The following is a 24,504-nucleotide window of genomic DNA, read 5'->3' on the forward strand; positions in this document are numbered from 1 at the left end:
TCTAAATGTGCATTCGTCTCACAGGACCCAAACTATACAAGGAGCCGAGTGCCAAGTCTAACAAGCACATCATCCAGAATGCCCTGGCTCACTGCTGCCTGGCTGGCAAGGTCAACGAAGGGCAGAAGAACAAGATTCTTGATGTATGTTTTTATTATATGTAACTATTTCGCTGTCTGCATAACATATTCTGCACTAAACACCATATTTTTCTGTGTTTTTTGCAGGAAATGGAGAAATCTGAAGCCAATAACTTCCTGGTGTTGTTCCGTGACGCGGGTTGCCAGTTCAGGTCTGTGTACGCCTACTGCCCCGAGACGGAGGAGATCACCAAACTGGCCGGCATCGGGCCGAGGAGCATCACGACCAAGATGATCGAGGGCCTGTACAAGTACAACTCAGACAGGAAGCAGTTCAGTCAGATCCCAGCCAAAACCATGTCCGCCAGTGTGGACGCCATCACTATCGCCAGCCATCTGTGGCAAACCAAGAAGCAGGGGACGCCCAAAAAACTACACACTAAGTAGCGCCAGATGGCCGGGCAATATTTGGACAAGCTTCTCTGGAATTTGTGGATTTAGCTTTTTCATTAAAAGGACTCACAATCCCACTGTCACAAATCACAACTGGAATGTAGAACACGAGTGGGCCTCACAGACGTTGTTGTTACAGAGTTGGTTATTATGCTCTGGACTACCTTTATGGGGCACAAGTGTACTCGTCAGCATGTGTATTGATGTTCCCATGTGCCAAAAAAAGAGAAGAAAATCATAGGCGGACCAATGCCTTACCTAGTTGAACCACTGAAGCACTGAATGTCACGCCTCAGAAAGAGGCAGTTTGGTTTCTATAAGTTGTGTGGCCTTATGCTTGTTTTGTGTCAAATGGATGCGATGTGAGTGTTGTTGTCATTTGTCAGCACCTGTTTAAAGAGGTTGTGTGTACTCACAGGTCTGGGATCAGATGATGCCCCCCTCAAAAGGGTGGTCTGCCTGATCTGTGATCAGATAGAGGAGGCGTTTTTGATGAGAGTTTCGCTGCTATTAAGGCGCATTTTTTTCTTTTTTTACATGTGACTGAAAATCATATAAACATCTAAAACTTGTGTATGTGTGTGTACAGTGAAGTGCCAAGACGAGTGTGAAAAAAACCTCAGTTGGTGATTGCAATGACTTTCCAAAAGAGTATTGAGTACATGGAGTACCATGAAACAATTCTGGAAAGCACTTGCAATATACTCTTAATTTATTTCATTTTAAAAGCGACTTAGATTTTATTCAGAGAAACATAATTTACAGTACACATAAAAGGTAAATTAGTTTGTATATGATGGAAGATCCATTCAAAACTCCACTTGCAGCTTTTCAGTAGCTTTTTTAATGTATCACGTGTGTGTCCATGTGTTGTTGTTTGTGGCCTTTAATTGTGCTACAAATGCAAAAAGTGTGATCACTCACTGTTATCACTAATAGGACTATCATTAGTAGTAGAATAGACTGAATTCACACTCTGTGTCAGCAGTCTGTGCAATTTAAGAGTTATTTAAATAATCACCATTTGACCATGTTGCAGTTGGAACTAACAAATACTGAAAAATACACTTTATTGTGGACATTGATGTAATTATTAGATCATGATTACCCTTAAAGTAGTCCACAATTGTAAATAAATGAATTCACCTAGCACTTCAGATCCTGTCCACTGTCGTTGAGGCGCTTTTGCTTCAGGACCTTCATGCTTGTTGCTTCACTTTTATTACTGTTGCTTTTTTAAATCACAGGTTACTTCAGTATGTGTTGACACTGTACATATATATATTTTGGCATATAGAAATATTTTTTGTAATGACATTGACGTGTTGGAGGTTTGTACTAATGAACCAGTACAGTTGTTGAAAGATGCGAGTTAAAAGCAAAGGCATGGTGTATATAAAGTCTAAACGACTCTTTATTGTGGTATCGTATGCAAATCCATTAAGTATACTAAGAAAAACATAGTATTTTTTTCCAACTCTGAATTCATTTTTTCTTGCAATTTACAAAATATGCTCAAATGTTCATGGATTTTCATTGTTTTTCTATTACTTTGAGCTTAATTAAAATGCCAGCTATCAACAGTAACCCTTGGTGTCTTATTTATTAACTACAAGTCTTGCCGAACAACTTGCTCTCTAATTCCGTATGCCTTCGTTTAAATTGTTCTTCTTTCTTAAACCAGTGAACAGAAAAGCAACACCAATCTAATGGAGCTGCCACGCTGGACAACCTTCCAGATACATTTTTAAAAATTATTATAATGTTTTTTTTTTTCCATTTGATAGACTTGGTCCAAATCAATGCAGTATTGAGCAGGCTGCTGCATTAGCAGATAGCAGTTAGAACTGGCAGCCTCACATAATGTCTATGTGGGTTCGATTCCCGAGCCCTGTGGAAAATAGCAAAAGCAAAAACTGCACCACTGTTTGCTTGTTTAAGAAAGAAAAACATTTGAAGCAAAGGTACACATACTTATCCAACACAACAGTTCTCTACCACTTGTTCTTTACTATGCAAAGAAGTGAGTAAATAACAAAGGTTATTATCATACACCTGCAAACCTTCTTGTTTGGGCTGCACAATCACAGGGCATCACAGGCCAAGACAATTAACAAACATTTGCTCTGCAACACATGCTTTGTCTTCATTATCATCATAGCCATTATCTGTAGTAGTGAAGCTTTTTTACAGAAGATTTACTGTGTCAGATATTGCATACTATACATGTTAGCCTGTCTGCACTTTATCAGCCATATCCTCACTATTCTTTTAGATAAATAAATCAGCGGTACCCATATAGAATCAGCCTATAAAAGCTTCTGTCAGATACATTGGCATCCTCCTCAGCTGATAATTAACAACTGCACACAGAAATGCCTGAAATGTTTTGGGAAATACTACTGGTTATAACAGTTGGTCAAAGAATATGATTTTGCATAATTTGTGTAAAATATTCAGTAACTCCACTGTAATAAAGTGAAGGACTACCAACATCTCTTCACATATTAATGGTCTGTTGGTTTTATTACATGAACAAGTTATGAAATAAATATGTTTGCATAATTTTGGTAAATATGTATTTGGTAGAATACTCAATTATTAACTATTGTGTAGTGCTACCAAAATCTTGCGCAAGCCCCCAGTGGTTTGACCTTCGACCACCTTCGCCGTGATTCTCCCAGGCCCTATGCCAGCCAGCCCCCTTTCTAGGGACTGTCCCTTTACGTCCATTTACCCCTAAGCCACAGCTGCCCTATAGAGAAAGGGACAATTTGCCGTTGGGCTGTAGCATCAAAATATACTACCAAAAATAAAAATACTCATCATGCAGAGTGGCCCAATTCAGAATAATGTATTATTGATGCATTAAAGTGTGGGGAAGGTGGAGCATGTTAAGTTCAGTTTTAATGACTTTGTTAAGTTCAGTTGTAATGACTTTGTATGGTGCAGGCAGGGTAGCTACTAATTGTGTAACTAAAGTCTTATTTAAGTGTTGTTTACATTTCACATGATTAATCCAAATTTGCCAAGTAACTAAAGCTACTAAATAAATGTAGTGGAGTAGGCTACACTTTACTTCTGAATTGTAGTGTGATAGAAGTAAAAACTAGCACAACATTGACATATTCATGTAAAGAACAAGTACCTACAAAATGGTACAACAAATTACAGTGCTTGAGTAAATGTACTAAGTTACTTTACACCACTGGTTATGTATTGAATTAGTTTCTATCATGTTGTATTCCCGAGGGGAGAGAGTGTGTCAGGCTGTGGGAGGCGGTGTTCTGCAGACGGCAGCAGCAGCAGCAGGGCTGGGCAGAGAGAGAGAGAGAGAGAGAGAGAGAGACCCAGCAGGGAGGAGACACCGCCAGACAAGGAGGAGGGACAGCCTGGCAACACAGACAGCAGTCAAAATACCGAGTGGTACTCTCGGTGACAGCGTCTGTCAACATCACGGAAACACCCGGGGAACTGTTTTTCCATCCCATGCATTGTTAGAAACAGGTGAGCATTAAGCGCAGCGGGTTGTGTTGTTCTCGGCTGTCAGTGCGCACCGCCCTGCTAACTAGCCGAGGATGCCTCTCTCTCTCCTCGGCCTGCCTAGCTCCTCTGCTCCCCTCTAACTACCAGCTAAATTAGCCTGCTTTATGTGAGCTCTGACGGTAACTAGCTGTTTTTGGTTTCGCTATAATCCGGTGGGTTAACTCAGAGGTTATGTAGCGCTAACAAGTAGCCTAAGCTTCTTATCATGTTTGACTTGAGGCTTAGAGCCCCAGTGTTATTAGCTAACCATCCCTCATGCTAGTTTAGCAGCACTGCAGTGTTTTGCTCTTTGATTACTAGTAAGCTAGGCAAAATGGCTTTCTTTTAAGTGTTGATGTTTTATTTTTTTATATATAGATGAATTAGAGGATACGTCCTGTCTTGAAAAAATATGATAAGATAATTCTCTCCTCTGTAAACAACGAGTTAAGCTCAGTTACATACAGCTGTTGCTGTCTTGTTTCACCAACATCTGTTGACTTTGTAACATGTTATGGGCAGAATATCAGGGGGAATGTGACTAATATATGGCAGACTGTCCTCATGTTGACATGATTATCTGATAACAGAAAAGCTGGACTCTTAATAACATAAATTGTACTGTATTATAAAGTTGTATGATGCTGTCATAAATTGTCAAATCAAATACTGAAGAACATTAACATATCCTCTAGTCCAGGGGTCTTCAACTAAAATTCAACGAGGTCCAGTTAGAGAAAATCTCCCCATGCAAATGTCCGGAACATCAAAATGTCTAACTTGCTTCATGAATTAGTGTGATATATATTGAAGTGACCTGTAGCTTTATCAACGTCTGCATGTAATCAACAACTGACTGCCAATCAAATAAAGAAAGTACAATTCAAAAACAACAATATGTATTGTCAATTAACATTGAACTACACAGATATACAGTAACATACTGTGGATATGTGTAATGTTCCTCTCGGGCTGCATTTCAAAAATAAAATAGAGAAAAAAAAAAAAATAGCTTTTGAAAATATGTGCATCTTAAAAGTGCTTAATTTTAGATAATTAAAATAAAGTGTAGCAGCAGCTTGAGAGTCCCTTTTTCTTTGTTAACCGTTTCACATCATGACTTAACAGTTTCAGACGATTATAGAACAATATCAGTCTTTACACATCATAAGAATTGAACAGTTTTAAAGTTTCTCTTTCTTTCCCTCTTATATTGCAGTCCCTCACTCACTTTGTTTAAATTCAGTGTGAGAATTGAGCTTGAGCTTGTCCTGCCAGGAGTTTGTAAATCTGGGCTGACATGGAGTCAGGGCTATTCTCATACACATGCAGGTGCTCATTGGTTTCAGTGATGCAAACACAGATGGTGAAAAAAGAGAGAACTATTCGAAGCAGAAAAAAAAACAGTGTAATATACCATCTGACAAAGGCCTGTGCTATAATGCTTCAATTAACTGGCTATTCTTTAATATACTCAGATCAATAGGAGACAGAGATGTTAAGTTAAAAATCAAGGGTTTTTATTATTATTTACAGCAGGGGTGGGGAACCTTTTTCCTTTCAATTTTTACAACATCCTCCGAGGGTCGTACACATTATTGAACTCAACCTCTGCTTAAAAAAACCAAAATCACAGCCCATTCATTTGGCCTTTCTTTCATGCTGTGCAAAGAAAAAGCAACCTCTTAATCCAGATATCTTACCATGACTCACGCATGCATGCATGTGCACGGTTGTGGCATGACCACCAAAACAGAAAGATATGGACACAAGATGTGTGCAAATGTATTTAGTATCCTATCCATGTGAACATGATTTAAGTGGGGGGGGACCTAGACCTCCTCTAGGGGGGTCCGGGGGCATGCTCCCCCGGGAAGATTTTTTTTTAAATATTGAAGTTAAAAGCATCAATCTGGTGCACTTTGAGAGCAACATTAAGAGATCTATGGATACATCTCTCAACACCCATATGAAACAGAACTGTAAGCATATTTTTCTTTTGGGATATTTTACAAATCACTCTCCTTTCAAACTCTATTCTTGTTATTTTTAACAAGTTTTTTGTTACTGTCATATAGTATTGTATACCTGTTTTTCATTTAGTCTCATTAATAACTATATTGATCATATCAAGGTGTGCCTTAACCTCACTGAGCTGAGGTTATTTGAGCCTCTCAGGAGAGAGCTCTCTTCCACCTGGTTGTATAAAAGCTCTTTAAATTCGTTAGCATAGCTAGCTAACCAGATGCTAATAACAACAGATCGCCACTGTGCTTACAACTAAAGACACAGCCACGCAAACACTGCGGCATGTGTACGGCTCTTTATGGGTATTGCAATATTTTAAGGGCTGGAGCGGCGTTCCGGTGCTCTCTGTCAGCACTCCTTTCAGACGAGACATATACCACGTGAAGACACGTTACGCTTGTGTTGTGTTCAAGGAACCTCTCCTTGGCCAGGAAAAACAGGTAGTCGCTTGTTTAATTATTTTTGCGGGCTAGATTTCTTCTTCTTTTTTTCAGTCAGACGGACAACTTCCCCCCCCCCCCCCCACCCCCAAAACGAAAACTCTTCGGTTCTCCACGAATTACACAAGTCATCCAAATCAGCGTTAAAAAAGCGGGAGGGCGCCGAAAAATCCCCTATTAATGTATTGATTATAGCTCCGGGTCCGTATAGGTCGGTGTCTGGGTCCGGATCCGGACCGCGGTCCGCCTGTTGCCGACCCCTGCTCTAGTCTAAGCAGAGGCTTCAGTCCATCTGGACAACACTAATTTACTTGGTGGCCTAAAGATAGAGTTAATATGCATACATGTGTTTGTGTAGAAAATCAAAACAGACTCCTGTCAGGTTGTTAAACTCTTCTGAGGAGAGGTAATGTCAGATTTGTGACTTTGCATATTAGGTTCATACAGTACATTGAGTTTATTTTTATTTTATTTAATAATGATTAAATGTAACATGCAAAGCGAGGCACTTTAAATCTCCGATGCATACAGTTAGAATCCACACATATTTATTGTGTATTTACACATAAACACATATTTATAATTATTTAGTATCTTTCCAGTCTAATCATCTGGTTGCCATTAAACAACTCCACTAAAACACCTGCATTATAGATGCTGTCTTCAATATGGCTAAAATCATTAGCACAGTATCAATAAGGATATTTTCTTATATTGACGTTTGTCTAGATGCGGCATAATAACTTAAGAGGAATCAAACTGATGTTAACTGTAAAGCATTGAACTGTGTCATACATTTATGCGTTACTTTAAGACATGTTCAAATGTACTGTACAAACTGTTGTGTTCTGGTTTTCTTTTGCTGTGTGTGTGTGTGTGGTTGTACCTTACGAGTATTTTTGCTTTATTGCCCTTGTCATTGGTAGTCGTCACCATGACAGCGGAGGAAACCATAAATGTGAAGGAGGTGGAGATCATCAAGGCGATCCTGGACTTTCTCCACTCCAGGAAGTTACACATCAGCATGCTGGCTCTGGAGAAGGAGAGCGGCGTCATCAACGGGCTCTACTCAGACGACATGCTCTTCCTCAGGTAGAAGAACTCAACACCTACACCAAGCCGTCTGGATACATGAACTCCAAAAAAGCTGCCTACTATGAAGCAGAAACAACAGGCAACTGTTCCAGTCATAAAGTTTAGTGTATCTGATAGTGTCCTCTACATTAGGATAATGTAACACTGCTCAGCTGCTGTGGTCGTGGGTGCTCTCCTGAAAGTCAGCCAACAGTGTGTTGCCTGAAACTACTCATCTTTGAGTATTAAATACATCTTGGTTTTTCACCTTCTAGTGTGAAGTATTGATTAATAGTGTGTCTCACCTTGTCATGGATCCTTTTATTAGGAGCATATGCTATCAGGGTGTCAGAGATTCTAAAAATGCATTGCTCTTCAATTTTAAATTATATAAATCATTTAAGTTACAATTTTGTGGGACACAATAATACAAGGACCTAATTTCCCTTATTTCCTGTTTATTAAAAATAAACTTTTTTTTTTATTTCCAGGCAACTGGTGCTTGACGGCCAGTGGGATGAGGTCTTGCAGTTCATTCAGCCTTTGGAGGGCATGGATAAGTTTGACAAAAAAAGGTGCGTTCACTGTGTGTCACTTTCAGTATGTTCATGTATCCTTTGTTGATTTTGAGATGGACTACAGAAGCAAAGCTAGACACAAACAGCATCAACTCAATGTCAACTGTCATGTCTGCAGGTTTCGTTACATCATCCTCAAGCAGAAGTTTCTGGAGGCTCTGTGTGTGAATAACGCCATGTCTGCAGAAGATGAGCCTCAGCATGTAAGTCCCTAAACTTCACCAGTTATCAGTATTAAATGATAAAGTAACAACACAGCCTTGTATTTCCATCTTGTTAAATAGCAGTTGTTACAGCGCTGCTTTGTCTTCCCACTGACTCTCACTGGTTGTCATGGCAGTAAACACGAAGGCTCAATCTCAAAGACAAGAAGAGAAACAAACAGTGTTGCTCAGTATATGTCGTTTAACTGCAGCTCTGCAAGTAATCTGAACACATCCCACCATCTTTGAGAGAGAGGAGAAGGTTTTGTGTTTGTGTAACCTCAGCAGTGGCTGCATTTGCATGCAAGGAGTGACGTGTCTATTGGCCTCACTGCAGTGGAGGATTTATCAGGATTAAGCTGTTTATGTGCGCTTCTGATACTGTGATCGACTGTCTGTGTTAGAATAACCCTTTTAACAGAACATTTCCCATAGTACAGTTCACCTGTGATGTTCCACCCACAGATACAACTTTTTTTTTTTAACCAACTCAACTCATATTGCTTGGCTAGTTTAAAGATGCACAGAAATCGAAATTGTGTTACTGAATAATGCTCAACATTTACCTTATTTTTCATGCTGTTCAGAGAGAAGCTTCTACTCAGTCCTTTGTAACAACCTGAAATGCCTTTTGTGTTTTGTTTAGTTGGAGTTCACCATGCAGGAAGCAGTGAAGTGCCTCCACGCCCTGGAAGAGTTCTGTCCCACTAAAGATGACTACAGCAAACTGTGTCTGCTCCTCACACTGCCCCGACTCACAAACCATGCTGAGTTCAAGGCAAGAATTATGAAACTGGATCAACAGAAATATTACATTAGTAAAGAATAGAGTATGCTTTATATATATGTGTGTATATATATATAAATATTCTTGTTTGTTTTTTGCAATTTGCTGAGACTCGAAGACAACTACAACTACGACAACTATTTTCATTCTCAATTAATCTGCCAATTATTTTCTCACTTAATCAATCAATTGTTTTGAAAATTGTAAAAAGGTAAATCACAGTTTCTTATCATAGGTTTTCAGTTTAATATGATACAAAAACTGAGAAAAGCCGGACATCACCATATATATCAAATATCATATTAATAAGTATTTTCTGCCATTTCTGTATAACATTAACTAAGGATTTATATTATTAGGATATTTGGCTCTAGCAGTATTTCTTTTTATTTTCTTGTGCACTTATCTTCAAGTTTAATTGAATTCGCTTACAAACAATACAGTGTTTTGTTAATATTTGTACTTCCATGTGTTAATTCGTATTTCTCTGCTGACATTCTGCAGGAATGGAACCCGAGCACGGCCAGGGTTCAGTGTTTCGAGGAGGCCTGCAACATGGTGGCTGACTTCATCCCTGCAGACAGGAAGCTGAGTGAGGCTGGATTCAAGGCCAGCAAGGACCGACTGTTCCAGCTGCTGCTAAAGGGAGTCCTCTATGAGTGCTGCGTGGAGTTCTGCCAGGTCTGAACCAGTGAAACCAAACACACAAACTGTGGTCTAATCTAGTCAACAGATGGGTTTGTGTAAAGTTTGCAGACGATTAAACCTACATGTTGTTGTATCTCATCTCCAGAGCAAGGCGACGGGTGAGGAGATCATGGAGGGTGAGGTGCTGGTGGGGGTGGACATGCTCTGCGGTAACGGCTGTGACGACCTGGACCTGTCCCTGCTCTCGTGGATGCAGAACCTGTCCCACACTGTCTTCTCCTGCGCCTTCGAACAGAAGCAGCTCAACATCCACGTGGACCGCCTGGTCAAGCCCACTAAGACGGGCTACTCTGACCTGCTCACCCCTCTCATCAGCAAACTGTCCCCTTACCCCTCCTCCCCCATGCGCCGCCCGCAGTCTGCCGACACCTACATGTCCCGCTCGTTGAACCCAGCGCTGGACGGGCTGTCCTACGGGCTGTCCGGCCAGGATAAGAGAGCGAGCGGGGGGGAGGCAGCGCCGGGGAAAGGAGTCTCTCCCATGTCGCACTCATTCGCCAACTTCCACTACCCCGGAGCAGGGGGGCAGAGCCGGAGTCTCATGATGGAGAGCTCCGACTGCCACAGCATCTTCGAGGAGTCACCTGAAACGTAGGAGGGCCACATTTTTGTCCGTTTCTAGTTTAATGCAATTCCTCTGATTTCTCAATTCAGAGATGATCAATTGCCTTTAAGCCAAGGACCTAAGGGATAGATCATTTACCAGGGACCCCCTAATAGCGTTCCCTTTGAATGACTTGATGTATGCAATTGTAATGTATATATAAGCTAAGTTGTGTAAAAAAATTAAACAAGAAAACATTTTGGAATGGTATTGAACATATTTTTAAAATATTTTAACCATCGCAACAGGGAATACACATTAAAACAATGCATCTTGATCAACTCAATCAGCTGCAAGCAAGAAAATAGTATAGTCAAATATGAAGAAATTGGCTAAATTGAAGTGCATTTCAGAAGTTGCCCATAAGTGAAGACATGACTCTCGAGTTCTAGATTAAATAAAAAGTAGATTCTGGTTACTGTTTTTAATAATATATAATTCAGGAGAATGTGATCTATGAACTATTATAGGTATACACATTTAAATAACAATGAAAGCTCTTGTAAAAAACAAACGAAACAAAATAAATACATCATAATAACTTCAAGTGAATCTAAAAAAGTATCCCCCTTGCAGAGCTTCATTGAATCTGTTGCTCTGGTGTGTTTCCTCTGCAGGTCACGGACAGACACACCTGTGGATAAGATGATGGGTTCAGATGGAGCTCAGAGTCTGCGTCCTGTCTCAGCGCCGGGCGAGGACGCACCGTCAGCCGACTCTGAGGACAGGAACGAGGTAAACTTCTGATATTTAACTCATTAGATGTTTTAAATGTGTACTGAACAAGTGTTTTCCTTTTGTTTCTAATGTCCCTATTGTTCTCCCTGATGGGTGTTGCCTACACTGAAGGCCTATATACAGTGGGGCAAAAAAGTATTTAGTCAGCCACCAATTGTGCAAGTTCTCCTACTTAAAAAGATGAGAGAGGCCTGTAATTTTCATCCTAGGTACACTTCAACTATGAGACAGAATGGGGGGAAAGAATCCAGGAAATCACATTGTCCATCCATCCATCTTCTCCCGCTTATCCGTGGTCGGGTCGCGGGGGTAGCAATTCCAGCAGAGAGCCCCAAACTTTCTTTTCCCTGGCGACATCAACCAGCTCTGACTGGGGGATCCCAAGGCGCTCCCAGGCCAGCGAAGAGATATAATCCCTCCACCTGGTCCTAGGTCTACCCCTTGGTCTCTTCCCAGCTGGACGTGCCTGGAACACCTCCCTAGGGAGGCGCCCAGGTGGCATCCTAACTAGGTGCCCGAACCACCTCAACTGGCTCCTTTCGACGCGAAGGAGGAGCGGCTCAACGCCGAGTCCCTCCCTGATGACCGAACTTCTCACCTTATCCCTAAGGGAGACACCAGCCACCCTGCGGAGAAAACCCATCTCGGCCGCTTGTATCCGCGATCTCGTTCTTTCGGTCATGACCCATCCTTCATGACCATAGGTGAGGGTAGGAACGAAAATGGCCCGGTAGACAGAGAGCTTTGCCTTCTGGCTCAGCTCCCTTTTCGTCACAACGGTGCGGTAAAGCGACTGCAGTACCGCTCCCGCTGCTCCGATTCTCCGGCCCATCTCACGCTCCATTGTTCCCTCACTCGAGAACAAGACCCCGAGATACTTGAACTCCTTCACTTGGGGTAAGGACTCATTCCCTACTTGAAGTGGACAGTCCATCGGTTTCCTGCTGAGAACCATGGCCTCAGATTTGGAGGTGCTGATCCTCATCCCAGCCACTTCACACTCGGTTGCGAACCGATCCAGTGAGTGCTGAAGGTCGCAGACCGATGAAGCCATTAGAACCACATCATCTGCAAAAAGCAGTGGTGCAATCCTTAGTCCACCGAACTGCAGACCCCCTCCCCCACGACTACGCCTCGAAATCCGATCCATGTATATTACAAACAGGATTGGTGACAAAGCGCAGCCCTGGCGGAGGCCAACCCTCACCGGAAATGTGTCCGACTTACTGCCGAGGACCCGGACACAGCTCTCGCTTTGGGAGTACAGAGATTGGATGGCCCTGAGTAGAGACCCCCTCACCCCATACTCCCGCAGCACCTCCCACAGTAACTCCCTGGGAACTCGGTCATACGCCTTCTCCAAGTCTACAAAACACATGTAGACCGGATAAGCGTACTCCCAGGCCCCCTCCAGGATCCTTGCGAGAGTAAAAAGCTGATCCGTCGTTCCACGACCAGGACGGAATCCGCATTGTTCCTCCTCAATCTGAGGTTCGACAATCGGCCTGACCCTCCTTTCGAGTACCTTAGAGTAAACTTTCCCGGGGAGGCTGAGTAGTGTGATGCCTCTGTAATTGGCACACACCCTCTGATCCCCCTTTTTAAAAAGGGGAACCACCACCCCGGTCTGCCACTTCCTTCGGTACTGTTTCCGACTTCCACGCAACGTTGATGAGACGTGTCAACCATGACAGTCCCTCAACACCCAGAGCCTTCAGCATTTCCGGGCGGATCTCATCCACCCCCGGGGCTTTGCCACTGTGGAGTTGTTTGACGACCTCAGTGACCTCCCCCCGGGAGATTGGTGTTGATCCCCCGTCATACTCCAGCTCTGCCTCTAACATAGAGGGCGGAGTTGTCGGGTTCAGGAGTTCCTCAAAGTGTTCCTTCCAACGCCCTAACACTCCATCAGTTGAGGTCAACAACGTCCCATCCTTACTGTACACAGCTTGGATGGTTCCCTGCTTCCCCCTCCTGAGGTGTCGGACAGTTTTCCAGAACAACTTTGGTGCCGCCCGAAAGTCCTTCTCCATGTCTTCTCCGAACTTCTCCCACACCCGCTGCTTTGCCTCGGCCACGGATGAGGCTGCTGCCCTTCGGGCCTGTCGGTACCTTGCAACTGCCTCGGGAGTCCCCCGGGATAACAAATCCCTGAAGGCCTCCTTCTTCCGTCGGACGGCTTCCCTGACCACCGGTGTCCACCAGGAGGTTCGAGGGTTACCGCCCCTTGAGGCACCTAGGACCTTGAGACCACAGCTCCCCGCCGCGGCTTCGGCAATAGAGGCTTTGAACACCGACTACTCTGGTTCAATGTCCCCAACCTCCACAGGAATGCCCGAAAAGCTCCGCCGGAGGTGTGAGTTGAAGGCCTCCTGAACTTGGGCCTCCTCCAGACGTTCCCAGTTCATCCGAACTACACGTTTGGGCTTACCAGGTCTATCCAGAGGCTTCCCCCGCCACTCGACCCAACTCACCACCAGATGGTGATCAGTTGACAACTCCGCCCCTCTCTTTACCCGAGTGTCCAAAACATACGGCCTCAGGTCCGATGATACGATAACGAAATCGATCATGGACCTTCTGCCTAGGGTGCTCTGGTACCACGTACACTTATGAGCATCCTTATGTTCGAACATGGTGTTTGTTATGGCCAATCCATGACTAGCACAGAAGTCCAGTAACAAAGCACCACTCCGGTTCAGATCAGGGGGGCCGTTCCTCCCAATCACGCCCCTCCAAGTGTCTCCATCATTGCCCACATGTGCGTTGAAGTCTCCCAGCAAGATTAAAGAGTCCCCTTCAGGAGCCCCATACAGGACTCTTTCCAGGGTCTCCAAGAAGGCTGTATACTCTGAACTGCTGTTGGGTGCATAAGCACACACAACAGTCAGAGTTTTCCCCCCCATAACCCGCAGGCGTAGGGAGGCGACCCTCTCGTCCACTGGGGTAAACTCCAACAACGAAGCACCTAACCGGGGACTTGTGAGTATCCCCACACCCGCCCGGCGCCTCACACCTTGAGCAACTCCGGAGAAGAATAGAGTCCAACCCCTATCCAGAAGTAAGGTTCCAGAGCCGACGCTGTGCGTAGAGGTGAGCCCAACCAGATCCAACTGGTAACGCTCCACCTTCCGCCCAAGCTCCGGCTCCTTCCCCCCCAGAGAGGTGACGTTCCACGTCCCCAAAGCCAGCTTCTGTCGCCCGGGTCTGGTCCGTCGAGACCCTCCGCTTTCACTGCCACCCTTCTGGCAGCGCACCCGACCCCATCGATGTTTCCCGTAGATGGTGGGCCCGCGGGACGGAGAAGCGGAGGTGTTGCCCACGTTGCCTTTTCGGGCTGGGCCCGGCCGGGCTCCGTGGCAAGCCCGGCCACCAGACGCTCGCCGACGAGTCCTCCTTCTGGGCCTGGCTCCAGAAGGGGACCCCGGGCTTCCTCCGGGCCGGGTATCCTCACTTCTTGTGTCGTCTTTCATGAGGTCTTTTGAACCAATCTTAGTCTGGCCCCTTGCCTGAGACCAATTTGCCATGGGAGACCCTACCAGGAACACAAGGTTCCAGACAACACAGCCCCCAGGTTCATCAGGGCACACAAACCTCTCTACCACGGTAAGGTGCTGGTTCCCCAGAGAGGAATCACATTGTAGGATTTGTAATGAATTAATTGGTCAATTCCTCCAAACAAACAAGATTTCTGGCTCTCACAGACCTGTAACTTCTTCTTTAAGAGCCTCCTCTGTCCTCCACTCGTTAACTGTTGTAATGGCACCTGTTTAAACTCGTTATTAGTATAAAAGACACCTGTCCACAACCTCAAACAGTCACACTCCAAACTCCACTATGGCCAAGACCAAAGAGCTGTCAAAGGACACCAGAAACAAAACTGTAGACCTGCACCAGGCTGGGAAGACTGAATCTGCAATAGGTAAGCAGCTTGGTGTGAAGAAATCAACTGTGGGAGCAATTATTAGAAAATGGAAGACATACAAGACCACTGATAATCTCCCTCGATCTGGGGCTCCACGCAAGATCTCACCCCGTGGGGTCAAAATGATCACAAGAACGGTGAGCAATAATCCCAGAACCACATGGGGGGACCTGGCCAATGACCTGCAGAGAGCTGGGACCAAAGTAACAAAGGCTACCATCAGTAACACACTACGCCGCCAGGGACTCAAATCCTGCAGTGCCAGACTTGTCCCCCTGCTTAAGTCAGTACATGTCCAGGCCCGTCTGAAGTTTGCTAGAGAGCATTTAGCTGATCCAGAAGAGGATTGGGAGAATGTCATATGGTCAGATGAAACCAAAATAGAACTTTTTGGTAAAAACTCAACTAGATGCTGAGTTGCATCCGAAGAACACCATACCCACTGTGAAACATGGGGGTGGAAACATCATGCTTTGGGGCTGTTTTTCTGCAAAGGGACCAGGACGACTGATCAGTGTAAAGGAAAGAATGAATGGGGCCATGTATCGTGAGATTTTGAGTGACAACCTCCTTCCATCAGCAAGGGCATTGAAGATGAAACGTGGCTGGGTCTTTCAGCATGACAATGATCCCAAACACACCGCCCGGGCAACGAAGGAGTGGCTTCGTAAGAAGCATTTCAAGGTCCTGGAGTGGCCTAGCCAGTCTCCAGATCTCAACCCCATAGAAAATCTTTGGAGGGAGTTGAAAGTACGTGTTGCCCAGCGACAGCCCCAAAACATCACTGCTCTAGAGGAGATCTGCATGGAGGAATGGGCCAAAATACCAGCAACAGTGTGTGAAAACCTTGTGAAGACTTACAGAAAACGTTTGACCTCTGTCATTGCCAACAAAGGGTATATAACAAAGTATTGAGATGAACTTTTGTTATTGACCAAATACTTATTTTCCACCATAATTTGCAAATAAATTCTTTAAAAATCAGACAATGTGATTTTCTGGATTTTTTTTTTTTTTTTTTTTTCTCATTTTGTCTCTCATAGTTGAGGTATACCTAGGATGAAAATTACAGGCCTCTCTCATCTTTTTAAGTGGGAGAACTTGCACAATTGGTGGCTGACTAAATACTTTTTTGCCCCATTGTATAGAGCAGTTTTGATGAATGATGTTCAGTTTGTTGTGTCTGAGTCATCCTCCTCCTGCGTGGCACTGTCATGGCTGCTTACAGCAATGCTGCATTATAGCTCTGTTGTCCTCTACCTCTTCATTTGCACTCTAAACCTTTGTGCATGTAGAAAAAAGGTTTGTGTATGCTGTATACAGACACATGGCAACAACAGTTACTCTTTCTTTGTAGCTTTTGTAGCTGATTATTTATGATGTATCCTCCTTATCTGAGTCATAACTCAAATCTGAACACACAGACATGACACACACATTCTTAGATTCAGTGTGACTTCCAAATGTCCATAAATCAGCTTTCCAATGTTAAAAGAAGGCCTCTAGTAGTTTTGGATTCTCCAGCCAGTAACAAAGGAGATGAGCAGAGCAGAAACAGGGGGAAATAAAATGTGGTTCTATGAGTCATTGCTCCCCTCATGTTGCCTGTAAACACGGTGTTAACTCAGTACCCGTCTCTGTGTAATCCTCCTCTGCAGCTCAGTGTGAAGCTAGTGCCTCTCCGTCACCCTAGAGACACAAAGAGGCCGTGAACAGAGTCTCTGTCTCCTCCCCTCTCTTTCTTGTTTTACTCTCTGCCCTCAATCCTGGGCACTGCCAGTGTCTCCCCCCTCACAATCATACAGTAGAACTGTTCCCATCAGATTGTGAGGACAGGAAGCAGAGGACAGAGAGGGGAAGTGACCTGTCCTCTGCTCTCAGTCTCACCCTCCTCCCCCCTCTAATACCTGAACTGACAGAAGAAACGTTAGAGCACAATGCTGCCTTTGAATAGAGTTAACAGCAGCTGGCAGTGGGTATGGTGGGGGGATATTACTCTTTGTGTGTGCTAAGTTTTCTGCACATGTCTGTGTGAATTTTAACATGCTAGTGTTCATATTTTCTACTGAGCCCTTTACCTGTTTGTTTTCATATTCAGAGCAAATCAGCTATTTAGATAAAATTGCCTCAAAATACACATATATTACCAGGTAGTTGTTCATGTACAAAGATGTTTGCATTGCCGTATTGGTGCATATCTTAAATAGAAAAACACATACAAAAAATAAATAGAAATATACATGAATTTGAAAAAATATTACAAAACATTTAAAACATTTCTGATCTTGATAGAATAAAATTACAAGAAAAAAAAAAAATTCTATAAAAATATGCTAAATATTCCTGACTTTAAATGGAAGAGCTGTGCAGTTTTGAGGAGTGAAAGTGTTGTGCAAAGGTATAGTATAAAAGGAATATGCACTGTACAGATACACAATATACAGTCCCAAAGATGTGTTAATGTAACGAGCAGAGAAGGATGTGAAGACCTTTGTGTAACGTGTGAAAAACCAACTTGAGTTTGGGATTTCTAATGACCCCATGTTCAACCCTCAGCTTCGTGACTCGACGGAGAAGTACGAGGAGTACTACAGGCAGCGCCTCCGTGTGCAGCAGCACCTGGAGCAGAAGCAGCAGCAGAGGCAGCTCTACCAGCAGATGCTGCTGGAGGGAGGGGTCCAGCAGGAGCCCCCGCCCAGCGACATGCAGCACAGCCTCACGGAGAAGTTCCTCAACAGGTACACACACACAGAAACCTGAAATGCTCCTCTGTCAGACAGGAAGTGTTCATCTGTATGTATAGACACCTGTCATGTCATATGGCAAACCTCTATGAAAAGCAATCTGTCACGCTTTTGTGTTTCAAGCTCGCTAATTATGTGTGGTGTTCAATATATTGGTACAATAGAGCAGCAGCTGTCAGACATGGAGAAATGGACATAATAAGGCCCTGTAAGTGATGAGCCCCATGTGGGGTTTCCTAGTACGACACACATCCCCCATAATGCCTTCAGTTCACAGTGCACCATCTGCCCCGGGATGGACTCATGGGACCACTGCACCTTGTTTATTAATTGTACACAATATCATTCTCAGAAATAGCACATGTACCTTGGCAACTTAAGCATGTTCCTAAACTATGGAAAAAGGATGCTTAGTTTAGAGTCTGTGACAAAAATGACATGTGTTATTTCTGCTGTGTCAGCAAGACAAAAGCTCTTTGATTTGTCCCCTGAGAGTCCCTCCTGTCCTCCCTCTCCCTGTAGCCTCTGCATTATTCACAAGGCTAGCTGTGAATAATTACATCATTACTTCAGTTTTCTTTTGTCCTCTGCCCTTTCAGTTTCAAACTAGAATTAGTCGGTCAACAGCAGTGTGTTGACTGAAAAGTAGAATTTGAAGTGGCTTTTTCTTTCTTTCTAAATGGCACGTAATAGGGCTTTATGAAATAGTTTGAAGGGTCATCTCTTCATAAATAAAGTTGACATTTACATTTTAATTCACCATTCTCAAGTTGCACAGCTTTGTCTATCTTTTTATTCTGTTAAGTGTGATCCAAACATTTTCAATGTCTCCAGAGCACAGTCCAAAAGTCAACATCTATTGAAAAAACAGGAAGATGTTATAATTTCTTAAATTCACATGATGTCTTCTAACTAAATATTCAGTTTCAATTCATCTTTGTTATGACAGAATATTGAATTAGTCTGCTGAAGTTTTAATTGCATTTTGGTCCCACCCTATTATGTATAAGAGTTCTATAATAAAATGAGAGAGGAAGAGGCACGGGCAAAAATAAGTAAAGACTTTCAGTGTGTGTGGTGTGTGTGTGTGTGTGTGTGTGTGTGTGTGTGTGTGTGTGTGTGTGTGTGTGTGTGTGTGTGTGTGTGTGTGTGTGTGTGTGTGTGTGTGTGTGTGTGTGTGTGGTGTGTGTGTGTGTGTGTGTGTGTGTGTGTGTGTGTGTGTGTGTGTGTGTGTGTGTGTGTGTGTGTGTGTGTGTGTGTGTGTGTGTGTGTGTGTGTGTGTGTGTGTGTGTGTGTGTGTGTGTGTGTGTGTGTGTGTGTGTGTGTGTGTGTGTGTGTGTGTGTGTGGTGTGTGTGTGTGTGTGTGTGTGTGTGTGTGTGTGTGTGTGTGGCCTAGCATTACTATACTTGTGGGGACCTAAATCTGTTTACATAGTCACGTGTGGGGACTGGCTTCCCTTATGAATTGGAGGTCCCCATGAGGGGAATCATTCATTTTAGGGTGAAGACTTGGTAAGGGTTACGGTTAGGCATGTGTTGGTTATGGTTAAGGTTAGGATAAGTCTCCAGTAAGTCAATGTAATGTTCCCTGAAGTGATGTATACATGGTGTGTGTGTGTGTGTTCGTTCCTCAGGTCCATCCAGAAGCTGGAGGAGCTCAATGTGGGGATGGATGATCTGGGAGAGGAGGTGAAGTCTCTGGCTCAGCAGTGTAATGGCAACGGGAACACCCCCGCCTCTGAGGACAATAACAACCCTCCACCTGTGAGCCCGGAGCAAACCAAAGAGGGAGGGGTGCTCAGCAGCACCCCTCAGCGCACCGTGGGGGGGCGCCCGGTCCCGCCTCCAAATGAGTCCCCTGTCGTCTCCCAGAGGTACTTTGGATAGGATTTATTTTTGTTTTTATACCAGAGTTGTTTTCAGTGTTAACATGTATGTATTTTTGTGCTTTTGCAGTGAGCCTAAACTGAAAGAAAGTCAACTAGATGACTCTCCAGGCTCCTTATCCCGAAGTAAAGAGGTAGATATGCCCTTTTTATTATTCATATCTTTATTTTGAACACACCTTTTCTCTCAGGTTAGCTGTTAATATTGTCTCTGAAACTTTTTTCTCGCACTCTCTGAACTTGTCTGATCAGATTTGAAAGTGGAGTAGATTCCTTGTTGGTTCGTCACAGTCCAAGCTCATGCTGCATCTAATTAGGCAGATTAAACAATGCTTATATCATAATGTGGCATCATGCTATTATAGATGTCATAGTGTCAGGATGATCAAAGTAGTTTACACTTCTAATTACATGTAATCTGTGTCCTCATGTGTTTTAATATGTGGGTGTGTTTGCAGGGCGACAAGACTAAAAGCCTGTTTGTTCCGGTTCATTCTCTGGAAGACACTCAGGCCATTCGAGCCGTCGCCTTCCACCCGTCTGGGTCGCTCTACGCTGTGGGATCCAACTCCAAAACACTACGCGTCTGTGCTTACCCAGACACGTTAGACACAAGGTAACACAGAGCTCAAGCCACTTATTCTCCTAATCAAGAGTAACCTGTTACATATGTATTTATGGTTGATTGTATGAAGCATCACAACAAAATTCACTGGCCATGATATCGTGTTGTGATCTTTGCATCCTGCATCCAAAACTGTGTCGAATATAGTTGATGATATTTTGAATCATAGCCAAGTTTTTCTTCTAAATATTAATTATTATTAACTATAACACCTTGTCTGTATAACATTTACATTATATGGTATCCTTCCTGTGATGGTAAACATGTATTCAACATGGTTCCTGAAATGTTTGGAGATACTGTTTTTACAACATTTTGAAATGATTTAGAAAATGTTCCTGAATAATATGCACCGGCAGAGAATTCAACGTGACCATGGATCTGCAGACCACTGTTCTCTGTATCATGAATGTGTTTTCCTTTAGTTAGTAAGAAGCTTTTTGATAATCTTCTCATCTATGTTGGTTAAAACGTAGAGGCTTAAAGTTCATTCCATATACTGTGTTGGACAAATTGGCCACATGTTGACTACATTTTTAGCATCTTCCTATTAACTTGTTTTGTCTCCTACCTGTCTTTCCTTGCCTCCTCTCCCCTTGTCCTCTCCTCAGTGGTTCCAGTCCCCCGAAACAGCCGGTGGTGCGCTTCAAGAGGAACAAACACCACAAAGGCTCCATCTACTGCGTGGCCTGGAGCCACTGTGGGCAGCTGCTGGCCACCGGCTCCAATGACAAATATGTCAAAGTCCTCCCTTTCAATGCGGAGACGTGCAACGCCACAGGTACAGACAGTGGATACTTGGGGGCGGGGCCTATTGGCACCTCAGAACCAGTCTCATGTGTGTTTATGTCTCTCTGTGGCCAGGCCCAGACCTGGAGTTCAGCATGCATGACGGCACCATCCGAGACCTGGCCTTCATGGAGGGTCCGGAGAGTGGAGGAGCCATCTTGATCAGCGCCGGAGCTGGAGACTGTAACATCTACACCACCGACTGTCAGAGGGGCCAGGGTCTGCACGCGCTCAGCGGACACACAGGTACACCATCCATCTGAACTGAAAACATGAAGGGGTCAGGGAGAGAGTGTGTGCGACCGGTGTGTGACGTGTCGTTTTTGTGTTGCTGTTCAGGTCACATTCTGTCTCTGTACACGTGGGGGGGCTGGATGATTGCCTCGGGCTCTCAGGACAAGACAGTGCGTTTCTGGGACCTCAGGGTGCCCAGCTGTGTGCGAGTGGTGGGGACTGCTTGCCTCGGCTCAGGTAAGGCCTGCGTGTTTTTTGACAAATAACTCCATCAATACTTTTTAAAAGTTTGAGCCAGAAGAAGAACCACTTCCACAATAGTTGCTGATGTTCTGCAAATAAATAATGATTAGTTATTTAATGATGACAATGACTCTCTTAGTGGGGATGGGACAATGACAGATTTAATCGTGGATAGATGGATAAATATGATTCTGGGGATTATCAGGCATCGTGATTAAAGCTGTCTAGATCTCTATAGATAGAGTAAAAAGCCTGATTTAAAAAATACAGGAATAATTATAGAACAGACTCAACATTTTCCTTTTCTATGTTTGTTGAACAAAATGTAACGAAAAGTGATTCCAGTAGTGCTATTTTAAAAGATGTAAGGGTATTTTGATGATTATCTGGGTAATATCAAGAATCGCAATTATTTTGGCATTGTTTCCTGTATTGTCCAGTCTTTGTCAGACCTGATAGATTTTAGTGGTTATCATGTCCAGGTTTTTACATCCACACCCTTTTTTTCCGCACAGGAAGTCCTGTTGCCTCGGTAGCAGTCGATCCTAGTGGCCGTCTCCTAGCAACAGGACAGGAAGACAGTGCATGCATGCTGTATGACATCAGAGGAGGACGGACCGTACAGGTGTATCGGCCGCACTCCAGCGACGTGAGATCCGTCCGGTTTTCCCCCGGAGCGCACTACCTGCTCACCGGCTCCTACGACATGAAGGTCATCGTCAGCAACCTCCAAGGTATGTCCCACATCTACCCACAAAGTATTTATTTATTTATACATACTGCTTTAATTGTGTTCCCTAACTACTGCAAGAGGATGCTTAGTTTAGAGTCTGTGACCAAAATGACATACATACAAGTTGTCTTTTTATGTAGGCTATCCTATTTTATACTCTGACCAAAGGGTCATGCATGTGTTTGAAAGTCATGTATTTTTGGGCACCTTTAATTATTATATTATATATTGTTTCAAAAGTTTTCTGTTTATTGTGCGTTTGTATACCATTGGAAATTGAATATCTTTGGAATTTGAAAACATTTCAATATAAAGTACAGTATGTACAGTATGCGATGAAAAAATTGTCACTATTGGAGATAAATATTGTAAAGTCATAGTATAGTACATCAGTTGAAAAAGTCATTGTGAAGTGTGACATAAAACAAATATTTTAAAAAGTAATTGTGAAGTTTGTCATAAAAAAGTCATTGTATAATAAAAAGTTGAGTGATATTTAATAAAGCTGTGTGTTTCTAGGCGACCTGACCAAGCCGCTGCCTCAGACGGTGGTGGGAGAGCACGGAGACAAAGTGATCCAGTGTCGATGGCACACAGAGGACCTGTCCTTCCTCTCATCCTCTGCTGACCGCACTGTTACACTCTGGACACACAACCCGTAACACACACACACACACAAACACGCAAAATGACACAAAACCAGTTATAATCTAAAAGACACGCGTCACCCCTATAACACTGCTTCTCTTGCACTCCCAACAGTCACTCCCTTTCAACACACTCCCAGCTTGAACAACACACACACACTCACACACACGTGAATGGGCCTTTCACTTGTCTGTAGGAAACCAAAATGGATTCAGGCCTGCGGCACATAAAAGCACACGTCTTGCATGCGTTTGTTTTTTTAAACATCACTCACATCTCATGCTTCACACCCAGTCACAACAGCAGGATGATCATTCATTATTTTCAGCGTCATTTCACCTACATCTCACTCCCTACACACACCAGTTTGTTGCTGCATGTCCTTTTCACTGAGGAGTTGTTGAGGTTAGACAGAACAGAGTGCTTTGTTCATGATGGTGCCTTCCTTGAGTTCTCAATTTCCATAACAAAATCGTTATAAAAAAAACGAACAAAGATAATATGGTCATTTTTAAAGATCAACATTTGTTGAGTTATCTCGAGAAGTCGTACATTCCTTCTTCTTTTGCATATCATTTTCTTACAGCTGCTGTATTGCTGCTATTGTTTGAGGAAGCGAGTTGAATTTATTGTGGAAAATGTATTTTTTGTCAGAAGTGAGCTTTCCCTATGCGGAATCTGTGGAAGTGATTCTGTTCCCTGTGGGATGTGCTGATGTCTCGTTACTGTATACTCTGCATTGCTACAACTCAAATGTGTAAAATAGCTTGTGCATTTGTTTTACATTTAAATCAGTGTTCTTGCTCTGAAGCTGTTACAGTGTGTTGCGATGGCTTGCTTGCAGTGGAAGATCAATATTATGTCAGCGTCAAAGGGAAATACTAAGTGTGATTTGTGGTTGAGAGTCCTAGCATTCAGGTTGGGAATCTTCAGTAAGCTTTGGTTAGTCTCCTGTAACACTTTAACGACAGTAGGGGGCAGTCTTTGCACGTACTGAGGCTCTAACCATATGCACAATGAAATCTGAAAGGAAGCACGGGTGTTTTGATATTTATTTAGAACCAGTATTTGGGGCATATGCATTGTACTATTCTTTTGTTTTTTACATGTGCACTTTTGTCTTTTAACATTGTGTTCTAGTACTGATTTACTTACAAAGATGCATATTTTATTTTGATGTATTGTATATATTGTTTTAACAAATAAGGCCAAACTAACTACGTACATAGATTTATTTATTTCAGTTGACTTTATGTATGTACAGTTATTGTTTTTGAAATGCTAGTGGCTGTTGTGTTTAGCCTTTCTAATTCTTGTTTTTAAAAAGTGACTTAAATGAATTCAAGCTAACTCAAGTCTGACTGCTGGTACGTTCAATAAAGTGTCTTTTACACAAGCTGGATCTTCTGTGTTAAGTGGAAATAAACAGTTCATTAAAAGAAAAGTCAAAACAAGATGC

General features: G+C 43.3%; 2 protein-coding genes across 4 annotated transcripts in view; both read left to right on the forward strand.

Moving 5' to 3' along the window:
- Positions 1-2,120, forward strand: part of camsap2b (calmodulin regulated spectrin-associated protein family, member 2b) — a 44,384-nt gene extending 42,264 nt beyond the window's left edge. For 2 of the 3 annotated variants that reach the window (XM_034196054.1, XM_034196056.1), the window contains exons 20-21: positions 25-143; positions 228-527. In XM_034196054.1, the coding sequence (XP_034051945.1) occupies positions 25-143; positions 228-527 (419 nt within the window). Of the gene's footprint in view, positions 1-24; positions 144-227 lie in introns of all 3 variants that reach the window. The other variant, XM_034196053.1, reaches the window with a different exon arrangement.
- Positions 2,121-3,872: 1,752 nt separating this feature from the next.
- Positions 3,873-24,441, forward strand: wdr47a (WD repeat domain 47a). Its single transcript, XM_034196066.1, has 17 exons — positions 3,873-4,040; positions 7,453-7,618; positions 8,092-8,175; positions 8,297-8,381; positions 9,028-9,159; positions 9,673-9,849; positions 9,962-10,467; positions 11,098-11,215; positions 17,700-17,881; positions 19,522-19,761; positions 19,844-19,907; positions 20,232-20,389; positions 21,010-21,179; positions 21,263-21,433; positions 21,527-21,658; positions 22,180-22,398; positions 22,917-24,441. The coding sequence occupies exons 2-17, from the start codon at positions 7,461-7,463 to the stop codon at positions 23,057-23,059; spliced, it is 2,739 nt and encodes a 912-aa protein (XP_034051957.1). The 5' UTR covers positions 3,873-4,040; positions 7,453-7,460; the 3' UTR covers positions 23,060-24,441.
- Positions 24,442-24,504: the final 63 nt, after the last annotated feature.

The sequence above is a fragment of the Gymnodraco acuticeps genome, unplaced genomic scaffold, assembly GCF_902827175.1.
Source record: "Gymnodraco acuticeps unplaced genomic scaffold, fGymAcu1.1, whole genome shotgun sequence".
NCBI lineage: Eukaryota > Metazoa > Chordata > Actinopteri > Perciformes > Bathydraconidae > Gymnodraco > Gymnodraco acuticeps.